This window comes from Aulonocara stuartgranti (genome assembly GCF_965226115.1).
Source record: "Aulonocara stuartgranti genome assembly, chromosome: 19".
Lineage (NCBI taxonomy): Eukaryota > Metazoa > Chordata > Actinopteri > Cichliformes > Cichlidae > Aulonocara > Aulonocara stuartgranti.
Genome location: NC_138955.1, coordinates 11699183 through 11724418, shown reverse-complemented (window position 1 = coordinate 11724418; position 25236 = coordinate 11699183). Strand labels below are relative to the sequence as shown.

Here is a 25236-nt window from a genome sequence, read left to right as displayed (position 1 = left end):
TTATGGTCTCTTCTGCCACACACATGCACTCACTGGTACTTGGCATTGTTAGCGAATTGCCCTTGACTTGTAATGCGTTTTCTTTTCACCTGACTGACTGCGATTCCCGTACTTGTAAAGATTTTAAGATGTCCAGACAACAAAGAGGGACAGCCTCGTGCTGGTGTTCCTTTTTACATGGTTACCAGACTTCTTGTTAGTCTGTGTAGTAAGAAACGGTCATAAGATGTTTACTAAGAGAACGTCGCCACAGTAGGCGGTGACATGCGTGTTACCTTGGACTCCCCCGGTTCCCCCTATTCATGCGTGGAATCTCATTGTTGTTGGGGGCATCATTCAAGCTGGTGTTTTTTAGGGCTTGAGGGAGGGCCGCAGTTCTTTAGTTTTCAAGGGGCTGGAGTAAGAGAAGGGTACTACATTTTCTGGTGTCAGACTGTGGTGAATAGCTCCCAGAAGATTCACAGAGTGTCAGAGAAGGAGCCAAAAGGTAGTGGAGTGGCTGAGCTACCAGAAAGCAGAGGGAAGATGGCATCTGCCAGTTTGGTTTTTGTCTGGCTACTGCTCACCATGAGGATGGTTACCTCGGCAGTCTATCTGGAGTCTGAGGCGGAGGGTGAGCACACGTTTCACAGCTCACAAATCTGGGGATGAACAAAAAACAAACTGATTATTGATTAGCATGTTTTGTTTTGTTTTACTGGCTGCAATAATTGTAAAAAGGTTCTAACTCAAGAGAGGAGGATTTAGTCCAAGTCCAGTGAAAGCTGGAGTATAACTGGTGCCTCCTTTGGCAAAAGCTGTATGCCTTGACATTAAATGCAGTGACGGGTTTCAACCACATTCAGGTCTTGACTCTCTGAAAATGATTGAGGCTAATTTTTAAGAAAAATATATAGAAAATGACCTGTATATACATACATAATGCTCAAAAGTACTGAGTCATAGTATAACTTTCAACAAAAGAGGAAAATAATCATTCTAAAGCTAATATTTGGATATTGTTGGTTTGGTTGATTTACTTATTGGTGGCTACACTGTTGGTCCGCTACATGTGCTGACTGGTTAAATAGTAATATACCTGTTTATAGGTGCCGAGTGTAAAATGTGACTGATAAAATAACTTTGTTTTTTTTTACTGTTAGAACTTAATGAAACTGTCATTTGCACCAACGACCGTATGGAGCTTGTTATTCCAAGCGCTTTTTTTCTCAACAAAGTTCCTCCTGTTTACGTAAGTCATCACTGACCAGTCATTAATAATGCCAAAGAGCACTGTGTCATTTTGAGTAATTATTACATATTTGTCTCTATTTGCTTTGTGTCTTCTCTTTTAAGGCTTGGGATTTGCATTTAAATGATCCGGAGTGCCGTGGTGATGTAGTCGGAGAGGACTATGTTTTCAGCATTAAGACAAATCTGTCAGATTGCGGCACTATAATGGTATGATCCATCTTTGATTTGCCTTAAAAAAATAGAGGATTGCTCCTTCAGGTGATCTTTTAAGAGTGAACTCAGATATTAAATTCAGGTAAATCTGATAAGAAGACAAGTTACTCTTTACTACCTCCATTAATGTTAAGAGGATTCTCTTCATAATGAATTAAAGGGTCTACAGGTGCTGCAGGAATATCTTCAGATCCATGATCCATCACCTTCTTTCTACTGTGTTGTGAATGTGGATTATGAGGCTCTGTGTTCAGATTTTGTATGGAAATTAGCTCATAGCAAGTATAATAGATGGACAGAGAAAGGCACACACGCTGAACCCAGAGAGACGGGAAGGAAGAGAAAAGAAGGGGAGGAGTGGCATTTCTTCAAGAAAGACGGACAGAGCTGTTCTTTTTGCCTATAACAGGACAGGGCCTCATTTAAAGCATCAATGGGACTCTGAATGGCCTTGTATTTTTTATTTATCAGCATTCACGTGGGCAATGAGGCTCACGGTTATTTTAATCCAGCTGCTCTACACTGAAAGCCGGCCACTGCTTAACACATAAGTGTCCTTTAAATCCTTGGAATGCTTTAAAAATTTTCTTGTAAACCACCTAAAAGGTTAACACGGCTTTCAGCAGTTCTCTCAGTACTCAATTTCTGCGATTTACAAGGTAAGTATGCTCTGAAGGAAAAAGGGCTGTTGCTAAAGGAGAAGAATGTCACAGCTGTCAGTCATGCTTTCACCTTGACCGTAGCACCTTTTACACCCTGCCATCAGAGACGCCACGTTTACAGTTTCCTCGCTGACATTTCTGGATGTATAAGACTCAGAGCCTTCGTGATAAGTGCACGTAGCAGTGGGGGGGTTATGTAGTTTGCTGCGAGATCTGTCAGTGGTCCTCTCATTGAGGCTGCCCCGGGGGAGCGATTGAGTGTTTACCAAGAAGTAGTAAAAAATGTTGAACTGTTAGAGGTAAAGACAGTTTGTCCTGCTTTGTAACCATGGTCACCACCCTGCATCTCAACAGGGACCTGCAGAAACTTCACACACCAGCTTTTCACCTGTTCCCATTTTATGGTTTATTTTAAAAGGATGGTGACAGCTGAATAAGAGTATTTAATCCCAGTGACTACTCAACCTAACTTTAACTTAATCTCTGTATTATTATAGGTTGTTTACATTACAGTATAAAGCACCTTGATCTAACTGTTATGTGATTTGGCACCTTATGAATGAAACTGAATTGAATTAAAAAATGAATGTGGTGATGCTAGCAAATCCACTTTGCCAGTATTCATATGTACCACAGTAGAGTTTATGTATTGTTAAATGTTAAGTTGGACTGGTACTTATATAGCACCTTTCTACTCAGTTGAACACTTAAGGCACTTTCTAATACAAGTCTCTTTCATTCAGTTACACAAACATCCACACAGTGCTTTTATCTATGCCTAAGTGCTTTCTAACATTCACACACACTTGCACCCTGATGAATATGGTGGCATGGTGGCAACTCAGGGTTCAGTATCTTTCCCAAGGATACTTTAACATGCAGACTAAAGGCCGCCCAACCTGCATTATGTTAGACTCGTGTGTATATGTCTTTTATGATGTCGCAATCCAGACATTAGTTAGACAAAGGCATCAAACTTAACTAAACTTCTAAACTTTCATAAAAGACATTCTCTTAAGATCTCCACTATTTAATCAGCCCATCACTTAATTTCTATTCCAGGTTTCTGCAGTTGTTCTTACCTAAAACAGCATTATTGATTCCTATTTCTATAAAAATCTAAAAAGTAATGGTAAAGTAAACAAGCTACATTTCCCCTCACTGACCATCACACATGCTATGTTCTCTCCATAGGCCTCAGATGACACACACATGGTGTTCATAAACACCATACACAACAACTACTCAGATATTATCACAAGAAACTACATCAACATAACATTTGCGTGCCGCTACCCCATCAACTACATGGTCCAACAGCCCAACGGAGAAAACATGATCAGAGTGGACATCAGGTAAATGTTTTCTTCTTTTCTGACTTTTCTCCAACTGGAGAATGATTTGTTCTCAACATTTGGCCTATTTTAATAAACCCATTGCCTCTGTAGACCTATCACTCTGAACACTGAGGATGGGAATTTCTCAGTGTCAATGCTGCTGTACAAAGACGAAGCCTTTGAGGACAGGTGGACCACTGTGCCATCGCTGACTCTGGAGGATAACATCTTTGTAAAAGTTTTCATGGTAAATCGCAGTGAAATGTCAGTTTAGTATATTTTTCACCTCCAAATAGTAAAGATGTAGTTCTCACCTTAACAAGCTGTATTATATATTTGCAAATTGAAATGATGCACAAAAGCAATATGTTGTATTTGCATTTGATTGGCAGGATAAGTATATCTGTTAATATCTAACAGGGATTATATATACTTGGCTCTGACTGTTAAGCATTCAAAGTGTTGTTAATATTCACAGCTATTTTTGAGTTAGTTTGGGTGTGCTCTTACACAAGGTTAAGCAATATGTTTTGTGGGTAGTTTTCCAACCAGTGCTGGAAATCTAACACTCCACCCATGACTAGACAGTCATTTGAGTCCTCTTTCGTGCTGTTATAATCTCTTGGTACACCTGTTGTTTACTTACTATGAGTCATCATTTTGTTGTGCGTTATGGAAAACTGTTTGTCCTGTTTAAGGAATTAATTGACCGTTGCCGAACTCTGTCTGTGTCACAGATACCTTCTCATCTGCAGCTGCGTATGGAGAGATGTTGGGCTACGCCGACCAGTGATCCATACAGCAATATTCATTACACCTTCATCGCAGACAGGTCTGCCTCTGGACTGTTTAAACTGAATGCAGATGAAAATGCATGATTGCCATGTTTACACCACATACTTTGAAGGTGTGGAAGCTTGTTTATGGCGTTCTCCGTGGCTGTGTTGTTTCACCACATTAGCAAACAGTTCCACCTCCTCCTATGGGTGCACTGTTGAAATCTGAAATAAGAGAGTTTGTTGCATAGAGAGCTGTCCAGACAACAAATCTCACAGGCTGGTCATGTGACTCCTGGCTGAGAGGCCACATGCATTTCACTTCAACAGCTGTGCATGCCCTTGACAACCAGGCAGTATTTGGTACTGTTGGCAACAGCAGAGTTATGAAATGCACCAAGATTTCTCAGAGCTAAAGAGATGAAGAGATGAAAGCACTCAAACACTTCTGTGTTGTATCACCTCAAGTTATGTTTGCATTTTTTTTTATTAGCTGTTTCTCCTTTTGTTATATTTAAAGTGCAGCATCGTGTTTCATTGCTATCAGCAGGCCTCTTAGACTTGTCTCCTTCCCTCTAGCTGTCCAGTGTTGACCAACGACCAGACTCTGAGCGTGCTGAAGAACGGTCAGGGCCCAGAGGCCACGTTCAGGATACAAATGTTTAAGTTTGTCGGCAGCTCTTATACCAACGTCTTCCTTCACTGCAACGTCCAGATCTGCCACAGTGGTCCTGGTCTGTGTCAGCCTGTGAGTGACCTCATGCTGCACCCATTCCTCAAACTGATAGTCAGGAGCCAGTTCAGACAAGTAGCCTGCTATATGTCACCAATATAGACCCGTCAGCCTAGGAGTGGTTTTCAGCCATATGAGCTGCCATCATTTTAAATATACAGTGCTTATGACTGTATATTTGACTGCTTATGTTGGTTTTTAAATTTCACATTTCACTCGTGTATTTGCCAAACAGAACTGTTCCGGTGAAGATGGATTACTGAGAACACGGAGAGAAATACCACTGTCCCATACAGTGTCTTACGGACCCATAAGACGACTATTAAACCACAGTGAAAATCCCAGTCTAGGTATGTTTAATTCAGTCTTTGCAGTTAATATAGTTTAACTTCATAGTTTAAAGATTCCAGACACTGTAAGCAGTTCATAAGCATGCAGACCCACCTGTGTGTAGATGCAGGAGGAGTCCCAGCTGTGGAGACCTTAGTCCTTGGAGGACTGCTGCTTGTCTTGCTGCTGGTAACAGGAGTCTTTGGGAGGTTGTGGCTTCGCTCCAGACATTTCTACCCAGCACGGGAAGCACAGCTTACCCTGTCCAGCATTCATCACATCTCAGAAGTGGCCTCATGAATTGTATGGACTTTATAGAATTAGTAAATGGACACAGGAAAACATACGTACACGCGTTTTTATAATAATGTTATATGTTTTGTGTATTATGCTCATTAGAAAAAAAATTTGTTTGATTTGTAAAAAGCTGTGGGTAATAAACATTTCTCTTAAACACATTCCTGATATTAAGATACTTGTGCTTTATGTCATTATTTTTATTTTGTGCTACTTCATTCAACTGCTGTATACCATTTGTATTTTCACTGAAGTAAATTCTTTCTTGCATGTGTGGCTTTTACTCAAAAAGCAACTGTAGTGCCTTTTCAATTGAATATGATCCAGAGCAACAAAACAAAAAACATGCCCGAACGTTTAATGTTTTACTTTTTAATGTTATATGACACACAAATATGCTGCTCAGTTTTGGGTCACATGGTTTTAGTTTTAACACGTGACCCAAATAGCAGATGTAAATAAAACAATGTTCTTAAATTAATCATGTTTAATCGTGTTTCACGTTTAATGAAAATGGATGTGAATTTGCTGTTAATGGTTCCTGGATATGACATGAACAGTAATCAGACTTTTTTTTTTTTTTTTTTCCTTTTTATTTTCACAAATAGTACATAATTACATAACATAATACAGTGTACAATTCAAAACCAAAAAATAAACAAACAGACAAACAAACATAAAACAAACAAACTGATAACTAAACACATAAAAAAAAAAAATGAAAAAAAAAAACAGCTCAGTTCCATTACAGTTTAAACACTCAAGAGAATCCTTGTAACATAATATTAGAAACATCAGGTTCCACGTAGTTCAAGTATGGTTCCCACACCTTAAAGAATTGATCTGTTTTTGAATGCAATATACATGTAAGATATTCCAGTGGCACTAAATCCAACACTACTCTTTTCCAACCTTTAATAGTTGGTACTTTTTCATAAATCCATTGGAGTAGTATATTCTTCCTTGCCGCATAGGTGAGAACACAGTACAATCTCCTATTATTCTTGGATATTAATCGCCGGCTGGGGAGGCCCAGTATGAGAGACAGAGGGTCCATCTCCAATTCACAACCGAAAATCTTCTCCATTTCAAATAGCACATTAGACCAATATTCTTGCAATTTCAAACATGACCAGAAGCTGTGAGTTAGGGTACCAATTACTGTCTTACATTTAAGGCACATGGGTGAAAGGGTAGGATTATATTGATGTCTGCGAAACATAGATATGTGCATTCTATGTATAATTTTTAACTGTATTGCTTTGGTACGATTACAAACTGATATTGATTTGGCGTAACTCCAGACATCTTCCCACTCCTCATCATCAATTACTATACCTAATTCCTTTTCCCATTTGCCTTTAAGCCTCTGTGACGTCCCTGAGAGTACAGAATATAAAGCCTTATAAAATATCTTCACAGGTACCTCTTTGTCTGTTAAAAATAATAATTTTTCAACAGGAGAGACTTCATGACTCTCACTAAAGTTAGTACTATGCAAAATATAATGCCTTATCTGTAAGTAACGGAAAAAGTCATGCTTGGGGAGAGAATATTTCTCAACCATTTGGTCAAATGGCATAACTACATTATCGGAGAATAAGTCCCTCAGTCTCTGAATTCCTTTGTTCTTCCATTCCTTAAAACCTATATCAAACATCCCCGGTTGAAAGTCAAGATTATTCACAATAGGAGTAAACATAGATGTTAGCTTCAACCTTCCCTCAATTCGACATACTGACCGCCAGGCCTTAAGTGTATTAAGTGTGACTGGATTATCACAGCTCAATCTAATATCTTTAAAGTTCTTGAAAAACAATAGGTCCCTTAATGGATACTTTGAAAGAGAGGTTTCAATCCCCAACCAGATAGAGTGTGAATTATTTGTGACCCAGTCATGAATATAACTCATGTGAGTACTCAATTGATATGTTCTAATATTTGGTAAATCTAGACCTCCTACTGAACCTGGGAGCTGCAGTGTAGCCATCTTAAGTTTTGGTCTACGTTTGCTCCATATAAAAGAGCTTAGCCAACTATTCAGATCCTTCATCACTCTATTTGAAAATATAACCGGAATCATTTGGACAGGATATAACAATCGAGGTAAAATATTCATCTTAATCAAAGCTATACGTCCTAGCCAAGAAACAGGTAGGGAATTCCATCTCTCCAAATCTTGCTTTACCTTCTCGAACAGAGGGGAAAGACTTATTTATGATAGGATAAGTTATAATTTTACCCCAGTCTTTTTATCTTTATGCATAAAAATGTAATTAGTCTTTCTGAGTTTTTTAAGCATCCTCTGATTTTTACTTGTATGCCTACATGCAAAAGTCTAGAGCCACCACTCATTTCTTTATGTTTTTGCTGTGAAAATGGGAAATAGATTAAACTAATTATGAATCATGCACAAACACACATAGAAATGCAGCATATAAGTATTCTGTATGCAGTGTACCTCTCCTGCCCTCCTCCCACACATACTGATTTTGATTCACCACACTATCAGACTTGTTGCCACTGATTTTCAGTCAAGTTGTTGTGAAAGTTTGCAGCCTTTTATTCCAGTTTACCTCCATAAGAATGGTTTCTTCACAGCCACCCTTCCACTAGGACCATGTCTAATGATGATTTGGTGCATAGTAGAGTTAGATGCATCTCTCAGGTCTTTAATAAGCTTTTTCCTCTTTCTTAAAGCCATAACTTTCCGATTCTGTGCCAATTCTGTGCCAGCTGCAGACAGATTTTATACCTGACACTTCTTCTGTTGTCCTCCATTTGTCCAGTTTCCTTAAGTTTTTTTAAGGACACACCGCACACCATGCTGTCTAGATAGATATGAGCTATGATATGAGCTACGTTTTCAGTTAATGGCTCTTTGGGAATCACCTTGTTGGTTCAACAGTAGTATTTTATGCCCATTATATCATGTTGTCTTTGACTTTCTGTAGATTCAAAAAAGAAATTGGAACAAATTATGTGTTTTTGCCACAGGCTTCTAGTAACGAAGTGTGTCAGAACAATGGTTCACTCCTTGAGTTAAGTGCCTTGTCATGCTGGTATGATTCATAGGTCAGTGTTAAGTAGCTTAACAAAAATAAAAACATTCCTCTGAAAATTAGTGAAAAGGCAACAAATGTCCAAAGAAATACTTTGAAAGACCTTTAGAAAGCCAGAAGAACTATTGCTGGAGACCACTTAAAAAATGACAGGAAACTGTCTCCTTGGAAGGAAAATATTAATTAAGGGTAGCTAATTAATATTATCTCAGGAGTCTATTCCCATTAAATTTCCCAGACTGCATCATAAGCACCCTAATAGTGATTATAGATGTAAAACTGCCCTCGGGGGTTTTCCCACTCTGTTTATTTCAGTGCTCTCAGGTCTGCCTCCATAAACCTAAATATGACCGGGACACCGGCCGGTTTACGTGATGACGTAGTACTGCGCCGCAGTATCAGGATCAACATAACTCCGACTGACCCCGAGCAGCGAGGAAGCAGCTGCAGCCTGTTCAATTCATAAGAAGATTTAAACACATTTAATACCGCGGGGTGTTTGTGTAGTCACAGTTTCCGTACTGCAGGCATCGACGGAGCTGTTAAAAGTTAGACAATATAAATAAAGCACACTCGGAGAGCCCAGCGACTCGGGTAAGTTGTTTGTAGAAGCTGTGAGCTAGCTAACTAATTAGGCTAACAAAGTGTAGCCGCTAACGCTAACCGGCTAGTCATGTTGTTGATGTTCTTTTGTTTACTTATTAAGATTTTTAAAGTTTTGTGACTTAGCTTGTCATTCTTTAACTTTATACATTGACACGTAAATGCATACTTGCCAAGCTGCAATTGGATGTTGTTAACATGTAATCTGTTGATGGATTGATGTGTTAGGAGTTGTTGCTGTGTTTTTGTTTGTGTTTTTAGCCAGTTGTGCTTGCGTAATTTAGACAGCGGTCGCCGGCCAAGGCATTAAAGACTTGAATAATAGCTCTTCTTTGTTGCACTGCATTGTTAGGGCTTGCAGCATTGTTGTGGGTCTTTAATATGATTGTTGTCCTCTTAGCTTGCGTTCATTATCCCACAAATCCCCTACACAAGCAGCATGACCAAATAAGCCCGGCGTTATAATTCAGAAGTATTTTGGTGGCTGTGTTGCACCCGGTTGGCAGGTTGAATTGTTCGCTGTTCTTGTTTTACTTGTTACCAGAATTCCTTGAAAAACTAAGGGCAAGTTACAGGGCCTAAAGGTCAGGGTTCAGGCTTGCCTTGAAAGTCCTGGAAAAACTGGTGTGACCATGAAACCTAAGATGGGTGTTGTGAAATGTTACTGAATAGCGTAAAGGTTTACAGTGCATGTGGAGGGAATCTGTGACAGGGCTTTTTGAAGGCACGTGTGCTATTAAATGGTTGCATAGATGGTATAATGTAACCCTAGACATGTTTTGTTCCAGTTAAACCTAAAAACAGGGGTGTTACCATGACGTGTGAGATTTCTCAACAAAATAAATCTATTTATCATTTTGTTTCAGGGTTGGACACCTTCTCCAGCTATCATTAGGGGAAAAAATGGAGACTCTACACCCCCACTGCCTTAAATGCATCAATAGAAGATGCATGGTGAGACCAGAGACAGGTGTTTCCTGTGACCTCATTGGCTGTCCTCTTGTCTGTGGGGCAGTTTTTCACTCGTGCAAACTAGAGGAACATCGTCTGCTGTGTCCCTATGAACGCCTCCCTTGCCTCAACAGTGGGTTTGGCTGCCCTTTCACTATTGCAAGGGTCAGGATGGCACAACACCTTGAGACGTGTCCTGCAAGTATAGTATGTTGTACTATGGAGTGGAACCGCTGGCCTGTCAGCTATGCTGATCGCAAGTCCTATGAAAACTTGAGCAAAGACTTCGATGAGGTGGAGCAGTTAGACATGGCTTTGGCTCTGCAGGATCAAAGGATGCTGTTAGAGTCCCTTAAGGTCACGACCACTGTGTCGAAGAATGGAGATAAAGAATTAGATGAAAGTGATAAAATGGCCACAGCATCAAGTTTACCAGAGACAGTGTTAGGTAATGCAACAGTGGAAATGGAGGAAGAGCCCTTTAATGAGCTGTACAGGGCTTCAGTGGAGACGAGGAGAAATTTAGCTGCTGCCTTGGACATCCTCACTAATTCCAAGGACATTAATGTAATTGTTGGAAACTTAAATGGTGAAAAGACTGATAAGAGTGGAGCACTCCATAATGGAGAAAATGGTGATAGCCATGGTATTTATGTTGCTGAAGGCGGGAAGAATGTAGATATGCAAGAAAGTGACTCTGATTCAGAGTGCGAGCTGGGAGCGGTGGGCGGAGTGGAGAGCGCTGCTATAGACGATGGAGAAGAAGATGGTATCAACTGGGTTGAAGAAAATGATTTTGTTGAGTTGCTTTTTGATGAGAAGGAAGACGACATTGATGAACCGATAAATGATTCCAACCTTGTCTGGCCAGAGATGCCTCAGAATTACATGCCTGTTGTAGCACTGGAACCTCCTGTGCCTCAACAAGAACCACTTGCACCTCCAATGCCATTCCTACTGTCTGATCATGTGAGAAATAACTTCTTGCAACACTTACCCACTGAACTCAGGTACAGGTGCCTGGAGCGTAAGCTACAGAATGTAGAAGTGCTTAGAGGAATAAGTATGTTTACATTTAATGGACGTCGGGCCCTGCTGTCAGATCCTTATTTGTTTCGAGCGAAGATGGAGGACAAGGCAGTTGACACATCTGACCTGGAGGTAGCAGATGACCCCATGGGCCTCCATGGCATTGACCTTATCACTGCAGCTTTGCTTTTTTGCCTTGGCGATTCTCCAGGAGGCAGAGGAATCTCAGACAGCAGGTTTGTTGATGGCTACCACATTGATTTTGGTACGCAAACATTCTCCTTCCCTTCTGCCATTCTTGCAACCAACACCATGGTGGGGGATATTGCTTCAGCTTCAGCCTGCGATCACGCCAGTCCACAGCTTTCCAACCCCAGCCCCTTCCACACTCTCAGACTGGACCTAGTGCTTGAATGTGTGGCCCGATACCAAACCAAACAGCGCTCCATGTTCACATTTGTGTGTGGGCAGCTGTTCCGACGAGATGAATTCTCATCTCATTTCAAAAATGTTCATGGAGATATTCATGCTGGACTCAATGGCTGGATGGAGCAGCGCTGCCCCTTGGCCTACTACGGCTGCACCTACTCCCAAAGACGATTTTGTCCATCTGTTCAGGGCTTCCGGATCATCCACGACAGGCACCTGGGTTCTTTCGGGGTGCAGCCTGGTTTGCCGTTGAAAACTGGGGACACGCGCCTAAGAAAGAACTGCCAGTTTAGCTCTCAGTGTGACCAGTTCAGCAGTCTTCCATTTGAAGTTTTGCAGCACATAGCAAGTTTTCTGGACAGCTTTAGCTTGTGCCAGCTCTCCAGAGTGTCCCGCATCATGAGAGATGTGTGTGCCAGCCTGCTGCAGATGCGTGGCATGGTTGTTCTGCTGTGGGAGAAGAAACGGCGTGCTGATGGGTCTCCCTCATGGCAGATCACAAACAAGGTTTGTCCACTTGCACACTCTTTAAAGACAGCTGAGAGCAAATTTCACTTGTCTGTCTTGTGCTCAGCACATGAAAATAAACAAATTTTCCTATTTCTGTTCAGGTGTGGCGATTCAGCACAGCCTTTGGTACAGTGAACGAGTGGAAATTTGCAAACATCGCCAGCATGGCTGATCACCTCAAGAAATGCAAATTTAACACAATTTCTCGTAGGGAGGAGGCGATCCCTCTGCCATGCATGTGTTTCACCAGAGAGCTCACAAAGGAAGGGAGGTGTTTACGTTCAGTTCTCAAACCAGTAGCATAAACGGTGAGGTCATCCTTCAGACTCCTCTGGGTCCTATAGAACTCAAATGCACATTTTTCCTCCAGTGTTTACAGACATTACGACTCTTCCGGCCTCAGAAAGACAACTCCTGGTTGAACTTTACCTGTGGTTCTCTGCTACACAGTGGAAACAGTCTTCAATCCCTCAAATAAGACAAAGCCAGTAGTGAGCTGGCATATACTTCAGCTGAGGCTGACCTGCTGCAGTCACACATCAGGACTATAAAAAAGCAAATTGAAGTTCTAGCGTTGTATCTTCCTCTCTGATATTAATCCTGGTGTACTGAAGTTGTATCTTTACCTACTCTGACACTGTGTAAATATCGAATGTTTTTGGTGTAGAATTTTTAAACAATTTTTATATCAAAAAGTCAGTACCGTGCTTCATTGGTAAGAGTAGAGCCTTAACTTGAGATACACTTGATTTTTCTCGCCATGAGGTCGTTCAGAACATCTGTGAGATTTCTCCACTGCTTCACGCTAGAACAGTTACTGCTACCTAGAACGCTTTGACATCTTCTTTAGATACCTACAGTGACCATGTGTGTACTGCTTAGAACTCAGATTTCACAGCGTTAATTCTACATTTTCACATTGACCAAACGTCTGTGCTCCACTTTACAGGATTATTGAACTGCACCAGCATGAGCATGCTCACATCTTTTTTTTTTTTTTTTTTTTTTTTTTTGGCATGTTTTAGCAGTCACAACAGTGGTCCACCCTCAACTTTTTTTCACACTTCTGACTAAGAGGCGGCTTTGTTAGTCAGGGTACAGAGACATGAAGCAACACTATTTACCAGTTGAGTGTCAGTACTATTTTTTTTTTTCCTGTTTGTTTTTTAAGCCACGGTTGGCTTGTGGGTTTTTGTTTTTTTTTTTTACCAGCTATTTTGACAAGTAACCAGCAATTATTTAGAGGTTCTTTTCTTCAAAAATCTAAATGTAGCGAAGTCAAATAATGAATGTACCTGGTGAATCATCAGTGACTGGTTAGCAGGAAGCGTGGTTTCCTTCCCCTCAGTGTCAGACCTCAACAAATCCTGCAGGCCAGGTTCTAGGAAAAATAACGGGCACACACTTCCCTCCTTTAATAAGCACCATTAACTATGTTCATATTCACTATTTATCATGGTTTTCAAGTTGTTTTTTTCTTTTTGGCACTACATGTCCGCTATTTTCACGTATTGTTGGTGTCTCAGGGTCGTATCATGAAGCTTCATATCACCGTAGTGTATTTGAGAAAATTGCTGAAAATGCCACGACAGCTGGTCAGCTGCTTTATTATTACAGGATCCGTGGGGAACTGTTTCAGTATTATAGTGGTGTGAGTTGCAGTGCTGAAATAACATGGTTTTCATGTTTATCAGTAAGGTTTTGTTTGGTTTTTTTAAACTTATAAATCTTCGTGATTGGGCTTGTTGAACAATTTATTTATTTTTGTCTGAATTAAGAAATTTGATGTAACAAAACTTGTAGTTCCCATATATAGAAAGAAATCTTCAAAAACTTTTTGAAACTGGTTTAAAATGACAGACATGTCATTAGTTAGTGATGAAATATGGGTATGGTGTGTGTTTCTTTTTCTTTTGGATGTAGGAAAGCCCAAGCTGTGTCAAAACTAAACTGTCTTTTTCAGTTTGTGTGATTTCTTTTTTTTCTTCGTTTTTTTTTGTACTGGTACATCTATTATTATTTTTTTTTTTGTTTTAAGAAATGCAAGTCTGCCTCTGTTAGGTCTGGATTTGAATTACTGATTTGCACATGACGGCATGTACTGTAAAATTTAAATCCTAAATTTGACAGGTTGTCTTTGTTGAAGCAGCAAGAATGCTACTCCTTCCTGTTCTGCATGTAATCAGTCCAGTTACAGGCTAATTTATACAGTTTGTTTCTCAGGCACCACGCATTACTATTAGTACATTTTATGTCCTTTCTTATATTATAGAAAGAGAGACAGAAAGAATGAAATCAACAAAACCTGATGAGATGCACTAACTCTTTGGCGTTAAAGTTGTCCGAGTGAGTTGAATGAGGAACTGAGCATGCAAATCAGGCTTTTATTCTGTGGATGTTCATGCATGTAAGAGGTCTCCAGATCACTTTTTGTTTTGCAGTCTTTGCACCTGGAGTGTATCAGTATTTTGGGTTAAATTATCACTGCTGATGGGGTTTTTTTTTCTTTTGTTTTGTTTGTTTTGTTTTGTTTTTTTCACCACAGTATGCCAACTTCATTTGTTTGACTTTTGGTCCATTTTAATAAAGAGACTCTTGAGTTCTTAAATGTTTCGACTTTTAATCTTTTTCAGTATCTATCAGAGGTATGTCTGTATATTTAGATCAGGTGTACACTAACAGATGTTCTCTTCAGACCCACTTAGTCTACATATGATTGGTTCAAAAGCCATTTCAAACTGTACTCTAATATCTTTGTGTTTTATTCCTTCGTTTTGACCCATTGCAAAGGCAGAAGAATATAAATAGGACACATTGTCTTCTTTTAGTGCCAGCAAAGTCTTGAGAGATTTAATACAGTGTCTGTTAAACTGGGAAAACAATAATACAGCATTTGTGAAATAATATTTCCCTCACCGCTAGATGGCACCACATAAACAGACCTTCACCATCAGGGGTGCGAAACCGTCCACACAGGAAATATAAATAGGCCTCTTGGTACATAACATCTTCCACTGCGATGATGAGCCAGGATGTGATTTAGCTGTTGGTCCCCGGTTGGTGGGTTTTGATTCAAGATAAGAATGAAGAGAAAATAAAGTATAAAAGTCCTCATCATTGACTTCGTTTCAAATATTTGAATAAAAGCGTCACTGAAGAATGGCAATGATGAAAGCTTCTTCACGTGCATGTTACTTTGCAATTACGTCTCCTTTTGTTACAGCATTTGTAAATCTGTTAGAAAGCATCAACTACTGCTTTTTAGGGGCTTTTGAATATTTAAATATTAATATCTGCTACTGTACTGCCGTTTTGTTTACATTTGGACCACACTGTGTAATCAAATACCTGTTAAGTCTCAAATCTATAGTGAGGCAGTGAGGCGTGCCCCTTGTAATTATCCAAAATCTCTCTTAGTTTCTTAGCTGAACCAGAGTACATGCGTGGTAAGAAAAAACAGACAAAGCAATGGCAAACAATGGCTTCGCAACAGGAATCTCAAAGGAAGGTGACAATTATTACTGTGGGAGCTTAAGCGCAGAAAGGCTGACCATGAAGAGTAAAGTCGTCCTGAAGTGCATAAGACTGCACGCATTTCCTCCAAACATCGGTTAAAACTTCCGTTTTTACCAGGAGTGGGGTTCGAACCCACGAGGACTATTGTCCATTGGATCTTAAGTCCAACGCCTTAACCACTCGGCCATCCTGGTGAGTGCACGTGCACAATCAGCGCATGGCTCACATCAGATAAAGCCGTGTGACTCCAGCACGCACAGCTACCAGAGGCGTGACGCCACAGTTCAAATAAACACGCTTTTGTCGGTAAATGCCCCCAGTAGAAACCGCACAGCACTGCTGAGGAAGTGCAATCATTGCAGCCCTGAAACTCATTTCAACACAGAGCAGAGGCAGTTAAGTCTGAAAACTCCCACAGGTACACAGCAGTCTGAGTCACAACACCCTCAGTTTACCAGCTGATGACTGGGATTCCCCCAGTGAGGGATGGGCTGGCCCAGAGGCACGGGGAAATAAGGGTTTTTAAATTTTACTACCATCACAAAGGGCAGTGAGATAGGCCTCCTGTGCAAACAGAAAGTCCTCTGACCTGTTTAGTTTGCCATTCTGTTCTGTTTCTCCTGTAACATTACCTGTGCAAACACCGCATTAAGTCAGGCAAACTGCCCTGTTAAAGAGATTTCACTGGCTTTGGTGACGTTGGTTGTCTGGCAGTGATAAACAAAATCATTGACTTTCTAAAGTGGAGCTGACACACAGATATTTGTGTGTTTGTGTTTTTTTATGTGAAGTAACACGTGGAGGAAAAGCACAGCCTTGGCTTGTAGCTGGTGATGATATACATGGGGGTGGCTAACATATAGTTGCACAATCCTCACAAATCTAACTTGCCTCCCCAGCTAACCACAATTGCTGGTTGAGCTGTGATCAGTGTTTCTACACACTTGTGAAGCAATGGTTGCAATAAGAAACACGTCTATAGCAAGTACCGGTTCCAAGCTTAGCTGTAGATGCACATTCAAGTTGTCCAAATATAGCCACTCCAAGGCATTTATTTATAAATAAAATCATACTTTATGGGCTTAAATATTGCAGACTGTACAAAGCTAAAAGCTAAACAAAGCTGCAAGTCACATGAAATAATAATTTCGATGTTTTTACAGCAGTCATGTATGCATAAGCTGTTCTCAGTAGCAATCAGGAAATGTAACTACCATCATCGCACTGTATATATTTGCACATGTGCATGTGGTTTGAATCACTCTGACTAGTTGATATCAACTCAATAAAGAAAATGATACCAGAATGTGATATCTGGACACATCTAGAGCAGCAAAAAGCTTTCATGTGGAAACATTTGCAGAGAAAGCGGATTTGAATCAAATGTTCTGGTAGGGGGTGGGAACTGGTGGCGCCTCATTTACAGCACGGGAAACAACAACAAAACAGCTTCTTGCATGGATTGCTTTTCTTGTATATCTTAGCCTGCTTGATCTGCGCTGAAGCTTTGGCTACATAGTCCTCTGTTGCCCCTACATTTGCTTCTATGTTGTCCAGCATGCAGCCCTGCTGCTCCACCAGCATCGCCATCTGGAAAAAAAGGTCATGAATGTCCCTGATGCGGCCCTCCAGCTCCAGCAGCTCCTTGTGCCTATTCTCAATCTCGTTGAGAGCAGATCTGGCAGTCCTCCCTTCCAGCAGGAGATTATCCGAGAAGACGTTCCACTTGCCCGTCTCAGTCATCTCGTCTATCTGCTCCCTGGTTACCTCCTTGCCCATGATCTCTGCTTGCCTCTGGATGCGGGTTTTGCAATTCTCCCTTTGCGCCATTTCAGCCTCATTGTATTCAGACATGGCACTGTGGAAGGCACTGGTCAAAGACACATACTGCGAGCGCACCATGCGAGCCAAAGCTGATGTAACTCCGTGGACTTCCTCCAGCTCCTTGCTCAGCTTCCCCATTTTTTCCAGCTTTTTATAAATGGACTCCCCTCTGGCCTTGATGTCTCGTCCCAGTGCGTTGGAGTCCCGCTTGATGCTGCTGATCCTCCTGACTGATGTGAGGAACCTGGTGTTCTGCTTCCCCAGACGTTTCACATCCATTCTGAGCAACTGGATCTCCTTCCTCATCGCTTGGGCATCCTTGTAGATGCCATCCATCATGTCCTCACCCTCAAACACAATGGCGTGTTGCTCGAGAGGCTCCTCATCCTCACCGGCGAGTCTCTCGTTCTCTGTGGGCTTGTACTCCTGCTCTGCAGGCGTGAAGGCCTGCAGCTCAGTCAGTCGGTCCTTCATCTTACCTGCAAGAGTCATAGACATTTATTCACCTCGCTAATGGAATTGTGGGAAACGCACTCTTTACTCTGTGGTGAAGAACTAGATAAAAAACTAATATCAAAAATTCTAATGGCACAACTTTATTTTGCTGGCTTTGCTCCTCTTCATCTTATTTCCTGTCACATGTATACTGTTCATATTAAACATAGCAGAAGTTTCAAATAGTGAGGTCAGCACATGCAAGAAAACAACCAGGCTTTGGACTGTTGTTTCTACTTTCAGCTCTATATGATGTCACTTTTTACATTTACTTTTTACATATATCCTTAACATAGTCATCTCAGGCACACAGCTCTCTGGCCTTGAGCACAGAAGCCCCACCCATCTGTATTCAAGCCCTTTGTTTTCAGCTAATCAGAAGAAAATTGGAGTAAAGGTCGGTGGCCATAAAGAGAGAGGACTTACAATGACGTATTTGACATGTTAACTTAAATGTTTGAGATTATTCTGAAATGTGAATCATGCAAAGCTACACAAGTTAAGTTACAGTTTTTTTTAATGTGTGGAAAACCTCCGGTCCCTTACAGAATGAAACTGGATATTGGATAGCAAATAAGATGGGTCATGTTCTTTGGTCATTTCCTTTCAATGTTGCACTGAAACCTCCTGTTAACAGAGAGAAGGAGGGGCTGGTATCACACTGAGTTCTTCTTTTGATATGTTATTATTAACATTAACGAATAAATGTTAAGTCTCACTTTTAGATAACGATAACAGCTTTTGATGTACAATCCAAGGTGGCTGTAGGTCAGTGAAAAGTCCTCAAAAGCAAACTGGTGAGTTACTTCCTCAGCTGTATCACTCTCATCATCATGAGATAGAAGTTATTTTAAAAGTTCCTGTCCTTCAGGAAGCGGTTATTTCCTGCTAAACCAATCCATTCCTGAGGTGCACTGTGATGTAGATAATGTTAAAAATCCTCACTAAAGTGAAAAAACCACATCAGAGAAGCGCAAAGCATCCTCTCCCGTGATAAGGTGAGATCGGGAGGAAACAGAATAGCTCGAAAGCAATCTTTTGATACAGAAATCGACCTGTATGATACAATACACCTATGTATCGATTACTGAGCCTATATCTATATAGAGAGTACAACAGAAGGCGCAAACAGCCTACCTTTTTGTGTCCTCCACCGATACTAGAGAATCAAAGTCCCAAAAGCAGAAGGGGCGAGTACGGAAAGACTCATTTCCTCTTTTTTGTCTCGGTTATAAATGCAAATTTCAACATGTACCAGAGTCAACTTGGTATTTTTGAAGGAGGTCTTGCATCACGTCCTATACATTACAAGTGACACGCTGACATTACACTGCCCATATACCCTGCAGCGGGTATTAATGCGGAAGATAACGCCTTTTCCCCTTTACACATTTCACTGCTTCTCGGGTTTGATTCCAGGAAGGAGGTGTAGGTCAGTCACAGTCATTATATATGGTGGTTTTTATGTCAAATCCTGCGCATTTGGAATTTGCGCAATAAAGGTTTTGTGTTGTAAAAACCTTTTAGATTCACGAGTCGACCACGAATCTCAGTCATTTTCATTTTAGTTTAAATTCTTCGCTGTGAAGATAGAAAAGAATACAAGAAGCACGAAAAAAGAAATTCATCTTATTATACTAACATAAAAACGCGATTAGAAGTTCAACACTAACCTTGAAAACGGAAGGAAAGCCTCGACATAAAACACATTTAGTGTTCAGGAACAAGTGTTTGACACAAGTGGAAAGTGCAATCCCAATATTTTTACATGTGGTTTTAATGATCAGGTCTAAAAATATACAACGAGTATTAAAATTTACATTTCTGAGAGAAAGGGGAAGGGGGGAGGGGGGCGTTACAACACTGGGAGTCTTGTAACCTGTAATAAGCAATTTTCTTTGGTAGTTGGGCAAGGAAAAGCCTTCATAATTGCTTTATATGTAGGAACAGAAAAAGTGCTATGGCCATTTGCTCCATTTAGTCAGCTGCAACAGTCCTGTGTTGAAAAAGTGAAAATGTATCAGAGTATTTAAAAAGCTGAAGTTCTCGCAATGTCAAATTACAGATGATAAAGATCAAGCTGAAATGAAGAAGCGATAGTTACACAAGGGTTTTTTTTAATTATTATTTTACTTAAGGGGGACAAGTCACACAGACTTAGTATAGGCTGATATCCAGACTGCTGACACTGTCCTTTGGCTGGTATCATACAGTTACAGGAGCAAAGGCTTTATCAACATTTGAACAGAAATCATTAATTGTTACAGTCATACCAGCCTGTTAATGGCTAAACTTTTATACTTCCATCAATAAAGGCCGCATTACAACTTCACATAAAATCACATAAAGTCTAAATATACCTAAAATAACAATCTAAAATCACCTAACTTAAGTATTTAAGGTTAAATATTAACAGTTCTATGAGTCTTTACATTAGCAATTGCCCTTTGCTAATGCCTTAAATAAATATTTTACTATAGATCTATTTTTAAGCACCTATACAATTCAGGCTTGCAGGAAGTGGAGCTCTTCCCAGAGAAACGGAGAGTCAGCCAATTGGTGGGTCTTGTTTTATGATGACCAGCGCAACTTGGCTTCATCACCATCAGTGTTCAAACCTTTCTATTAGTGGCGCCATCTACTGTGCTCCCATCTGTGGGTGTATCCTGGGAGCCAGTGCGATTCATTAAAAGTTTCACCATATTTCAGAATCAATAAAAGCTTCATAAGACCTAATTGTGATAACATGGAAAGCAGGCGCAAAACAGCTTCTTGAAGGGGTTGTTTTTATCAGATTTAATGGCATTATCCAAATAGACCCTGCTTTCCAGAATGATCACACCAACATTTTGAACATTTTTCTGGATATTTTCCACTCCTGTTCCCTGCTCCTCCATGAGGACAGCCACATCTAGGAACAGTTCCTGGATCCCCGCGATTCTCTTCTCCAGCTCCTGCAACTCACGGTGCCGGCTCTCTATCTGCATTAGTGCAGACCGGGTAGATTTCCCTTGTATCTGGATGCTGAACACAGTCAATTCTTCACCCTCCATCATCTCCTCCAGCTCCTCCATGCTAACCTCCTTACCCACTATCTCCATCTGTCTCTGGATCTGCTTTTTACAGGCTTCCCTGTGGTTCATCTCTGTGTCATTGTAGCTGAACATCACCTCCCGCAGAGCGTTGCTCAGGCAGTGGTACTGTGTTCGAGCAATGCGCACTGTGGGGTCCAAACTGCCGCGTTGGACCTCCAGTTCACCTCTGAGGTTATTTAGCATATGCAGCCTCTGCAACACAGCTTCACCTCTGCGTTTAATATCTGCCCCAATTGCGTTGGAGTCCCGTTTTATCACAATGGAGTCTGAAGTCTTATTCAAAGCCTGATAGTTTACGTCCTTCAGATCTCTGATGTCATTTTGGATCTGCTGGATTTCCAGACGTATCAGCTGGGCCTCCTTCAGGACATCATCCAGCTCATTATCTCCAGCTGTTGCTTCATGATCTGATAGGTTATCTAGCTGCACTGTACTAAAACCCTCCGTGTCAGTCTGTACCTGATGCAGGTGTCCCAGTCTGTCTCTCATGGCTGGAAGGAAACAGAAAAAAGGTAGATTTACTCATCTGGGAGAAAAGGTTCATCCGTGACTTGAAAAAAAAGCATCACATCCAATATATTTAGTGTTTAGCAACTTTTAGAGGCAATGAGCAACCTTATTCTTCATTTGTAGTCATGTTTGAGGCCAGTCTTCAGCTTCTAAGGGAGGTATTTGGCTCTTTGGCTGCTAAAGTTGAAATTAAACTATGTTGAACAGCTAGGTGTGTGTCTGTGTGTGTGAGCAGACTGCTTTTTCAGAAAAAAGCAGTCTGCAGCAGTTCAAAATGATGACGATGGGAGAAGTGAGTGTCTTAAAGTGAAAAAAAAACCCTCAGCGTTATGAAGCTGAGGAGATTATTATCATCTGTGGGTTCGTGAGTACGTGCAGTGCGTTGTGTAAATTGAAATAAATAAACAGTAAGCTTTGCAGCTGCTTTTAGTTTTTATTTTTCCAAAGTAAATGAATAAAAACATTTCAAATTGAAATTAAAAGAAATATTTACTCCTCAAACTTGGTTTAATTGATTACAACTAAACATCTTACTGCTGAACCGACCGCCACCGCCTGACCTTTTTACCCTGAATTGGCTGTAACATCCCTGCTGAAGACATAAATACTTCCTGTTTTACAAGCTAAAACAGAAAAACATCAAGAGAAAGCTGTTTCCCAGCTAATGACTGTAAAGCTTTTATTCTGTTAAGCTCATCTTACAAAATAAAACACAAAGGTCTTGTAATCAGTGCATAGCACTGTGGCACATTTTCTACATCTCCAGTATCGAGTAATCTTAGATGAATTCTCCTGATCCACTAGGACGTGTAGTCTGTCAAAGACTTGCCAAACAAGTTCTCAAACAGAGAAGCTGTTGGATTTTTTCTTTGTTGCAATACTTTGAATTAAAGTGTTTTAAGCTTTGGTGACGGTTTAGCTCCCAAGCAGATCAGGTAAACATGAGCCTCAAGGCTGAATGCAGCAGCCCAGGTTTGATTTGGACTTGAGGAACTTTAACACTCTCATTTCCTACTTTCCTGAAAAGCCCCACCCCCCAAAAACAAAAATAATAATATTAAAATTATTTTAAGCTTAACTCAACAAAAACAACAGAAGAAAAGCAAATCATGTTACTGATCACCATCATACAAAGCAGACATGAACTCAGTCACAAGGAAGTCTGGTTGGATTTAAATGATTTTTACAATAGATAATACAAATTTTACATTATTGAAACACATAATCTATTATTCTGAGCACTGAAAAAGCCTTATTGGGATGTGAATACTTTCTGTAAACATTAACAGTGTAAAGTACATGGACATAGCTGTATGATTTTGCCAGTACTGGCCCTTTTCTTTAAATCAGTAGTAAATCACGCATCATATGATTCATCAAGACAAATTCGCCCTTTCTATCAGATGCAGTATAAACTCACTAACAGTTTAATGTCTTGTATCATGATGCTGTGCTGACAACATTTGCACTAAAAAGGTCCCCTGAGCAAACCTAAAGAATATAAAACCTATGAAGCTATGATTATAGAATTATTATATCTTACTTGTATTGTTCTTAGTTAGCCGTAGATGAGTTTCAGATACTTCCTTGTCCTCTGTAGTTAAAGGCGATCATGAAAATGGGAGTTCAGTCCAGTTAGTAGAGCGACGGCTGCTTTAAGAGCAAGTGATTTTTTAAAACTGTTAACCATCATCTCTGATAGACCTGCTTATGAGGAAAGGTTTTTAAAAACAAAACTTTCTGCATTCCTCTCGTGTCACGTGGAGACGTGAGGTGACGTACAGTAGGACAAAGCTATGCTTGTTAACGATTTAACATAAAGATGAAACACTCGTGCTTACATTTCACCTCTGTTATCATCACCTTTACCGCACTGCTTTTTAAAAAATAATAAAATAGCGTTCTCGGGTGTTGTTTTCTATCAACAGAAATGGCAATGAAGGGGGTAAATGGCTGTGCTGAGGCCTTGACAAAGCACATATAAGATAACATCAGGGATAGAGGTCACTGACTTTGGACACACGACATGTTAAAAAAAATAAAGAGGAAGTATTTGAGATAGCTTATCTTCCAGAGGGGTGGGACCAAAATGTTCTTATATGATAAAAACTCAAGTCTAAAAAAAAAGAAAAAGAAGAAGACATGAAACACTGCCTTCTTTAGTTAATACTTCTACATCCTTTCCTGTTTCATGAAACACAATCTAAGTGTGAAGCCACCAACCATCAAGTGATTTTCAGTCATGCAGCCAGAAAAAGAAACTCAAGCTGAATAGATCATTCGGTGCATAGGCTGCATGTGCATGAGCAGTAATTTCCATCGGCCTACTGAGTTTCTGAGTCACTGGGATTGTTTCTCACGGGGGATTTTTTTTGAAGGCCAACGTGTGCCCTATAGCTGTATAAGCATAACTGACACTTTACTCTTAAGACAAAAGTATAAATGAAACCATGTGAAGTTAAAAATTCCCCACTAAACCACAACCAGCAGTAGTGTTCTCTTTCACCGTTTCTGTTTTTAGCACATTTCTCACTCGCCTTCTTAAGACCTGGTGTCATGGGCTAATGGAGAGAGGACACAAATGTAGTACATAAAGAGAAACTGGGTATTGACTAAAAAAGGAATAAAAGAAAGCTAAACAAAGGGCAAAAAGATTACCCTAACACAGCACAGGAAGGACAATTAAAGAAAGACAAGGAGAAAGAGGAAGACTGGACTATATATAGACTGTGGACTAAATGGGGAATAACAGACAGAAGAGGAAAAAGACACAAGTGAAACACAATCATAACATCCTTTACTTCACAAAGGGGGAAGGAAAATTAAAAAGCAAACTGTTAAATTTAAGCAGAAGACAGCTGATACTAGACACTAAACATGATAACACAGAAGGTGGAAGAATATGGAGGGGAAACATAGACAAGGGAAACACTGTGGGAACTAAAAACCCCAAAAGAAGAACTTCCAAAAACCACACAGGAAACAGAACTCAAATAAAAAAAAAGAAGCTAAAGCTCAACATCATTAGAAGAAGACGCCAAAACAGGATTCCAGAATTAAACCTTCACACAAAATCCTAGAAAATCCTTAAAGACTAAGAAACCTGGTTCATTTTTTGTGGTCGATGACAAGAAGCAAATTCTAACACATGCATTTGTTGGTCAATTGTCTGTTCAAATCACAACAAAGCAAAAGACCAAAGGATCGACCCCTAGATGGCAACAAAAATAAATCGTTCAGTCAGAACATCTCAAATTAGAACCTGAACTTTGTTTTTATAGTTTAACTGTCACCTACAACTTTGAGCAACGGAAATATTGACCACTTTATTTCATTTATCTCTATACAAGAGTGAAAGGGAAGTTTTACAAGATGCTAGTGAGACCTGCTGTGATGTATGGTTTGTGACGGTGGCACTAACAAAAAGACAGAAGGTGGAGCTGGAGGTGGAGGAGCAGAGCTGAAGACAGACCGGGATGGACAGGATTAGAAAGGAGTGCATCAGAGGGATGGCTCAGCAAACAGAGTTAGAGAGGCATGCAGCATCTATCTGGGTGGTGCAGAGAGCTATTTTCAATATACCAGATCAAATGTTTTTTACTTGACAAAAAATTCACAGTCAATAAGTGTA

General features: G+C 40.3%; 3 protein-coding genes across 3 annotated transcripts; 2 read left to right on the top strand and 1 right to left on the bottom strand.

Moving 5' to 3' along the window:
- Positions 1 to 567: 567 nt before the first annotated feature.
- On the top strand, positions 568 to 5056 carry LOC309696252 (pancreatic secretory granule membrane major glycoprotein GP2; the record flags this gene model as incomplete). The annotated part of the gene is made up of 7 exons (XM_082517401.1): positions 568 to 613; positions 1143 to 1231; positions 1336 to 1440; positions 3303 to 3463; positions 3557 to 3692; positions 4183 to 4277; positions 4801 to 5056. The coding sequence occupies 7 exons, from the start codon at positions 568 to 570 to the stop codon at positions 5054 to 5056; spliced, it is 888 nt and encodes a 295-aa protein (XP_082373527.1).
- Positions 5057 to 9026: 3970 nt separating this feature from the next.
- fbxo30a (F-box protein 30a) lies at positions 9027 to 13762 on the top strand. The gene is made up of 3 exons (XM_082515294.1): positions 9027 to 9237; positions 10113 to 12162; positions 12267 to 13762. Exons 2-3 carry the CDS (start codon positions 10150 to 10152, stop codon positions 12468 to 12470), a joined length of 2217 nt encoding a protein of 738 aa, XP_082371420.1. The 5' UTR covers positions 9027 to 9237; positions 10113 to 10149; the 3' UTR covers positions 12471 to 13762.
- Positions 13763 to 13863: 101 nt separating this feature from the next.
- stx11a (syntaxin 11a) lies at positions 13864 to 21586 on the bottom strand. Its single transcript, XM_082517400.1, has 2 exons — positions 20747 to 21586; positions 13864 to 17984 (listed from the first exon to the last, which is right to left on the bottom strand). The coding sequence occupies exons 1-2, from the start codon at positions 21582 to 21584 to the stop codon at positions 17098 to 17100; spliced, it is 1725 nt and encodes a 574-aa protein (XP_082373526.1). The 5' UTR covers positions 21585 to 21586; the 3' UTR covers positions 13864 to 17097.
- Positions 21587 to 25236: the final 3650 nt, after the last annotated feature.

Coding starts and splice junctions, on each gene's coding strand:
- fbxo30a (XM_082515294.1), top strand. CDS start 10,150: ATGGAGACTCTACACCCCCACTGCCTTAAATGCATCAATAGAAGATGC. Junction 12,163..12,266: donor CATGGCAGATCACAAACAAG/GTTTGTCCACTT, acceptor ATTTCTGTTCAG/GTGTGGCGATTCAGCACAGC.
- stx11a (XM_082517400.1), bottom strand. CDS start 21,584: ATGAGAGACAGACTGGGACACCTGCATCAGGTACAGACTGACACGGAG. Junction 17,985..20,746: donor GTTTTGCGCCTGCTTTCCAT/GTTATCACAATT, acceptor TGACTCTTGCAG/GTAAGATGAAGGACCGACTG.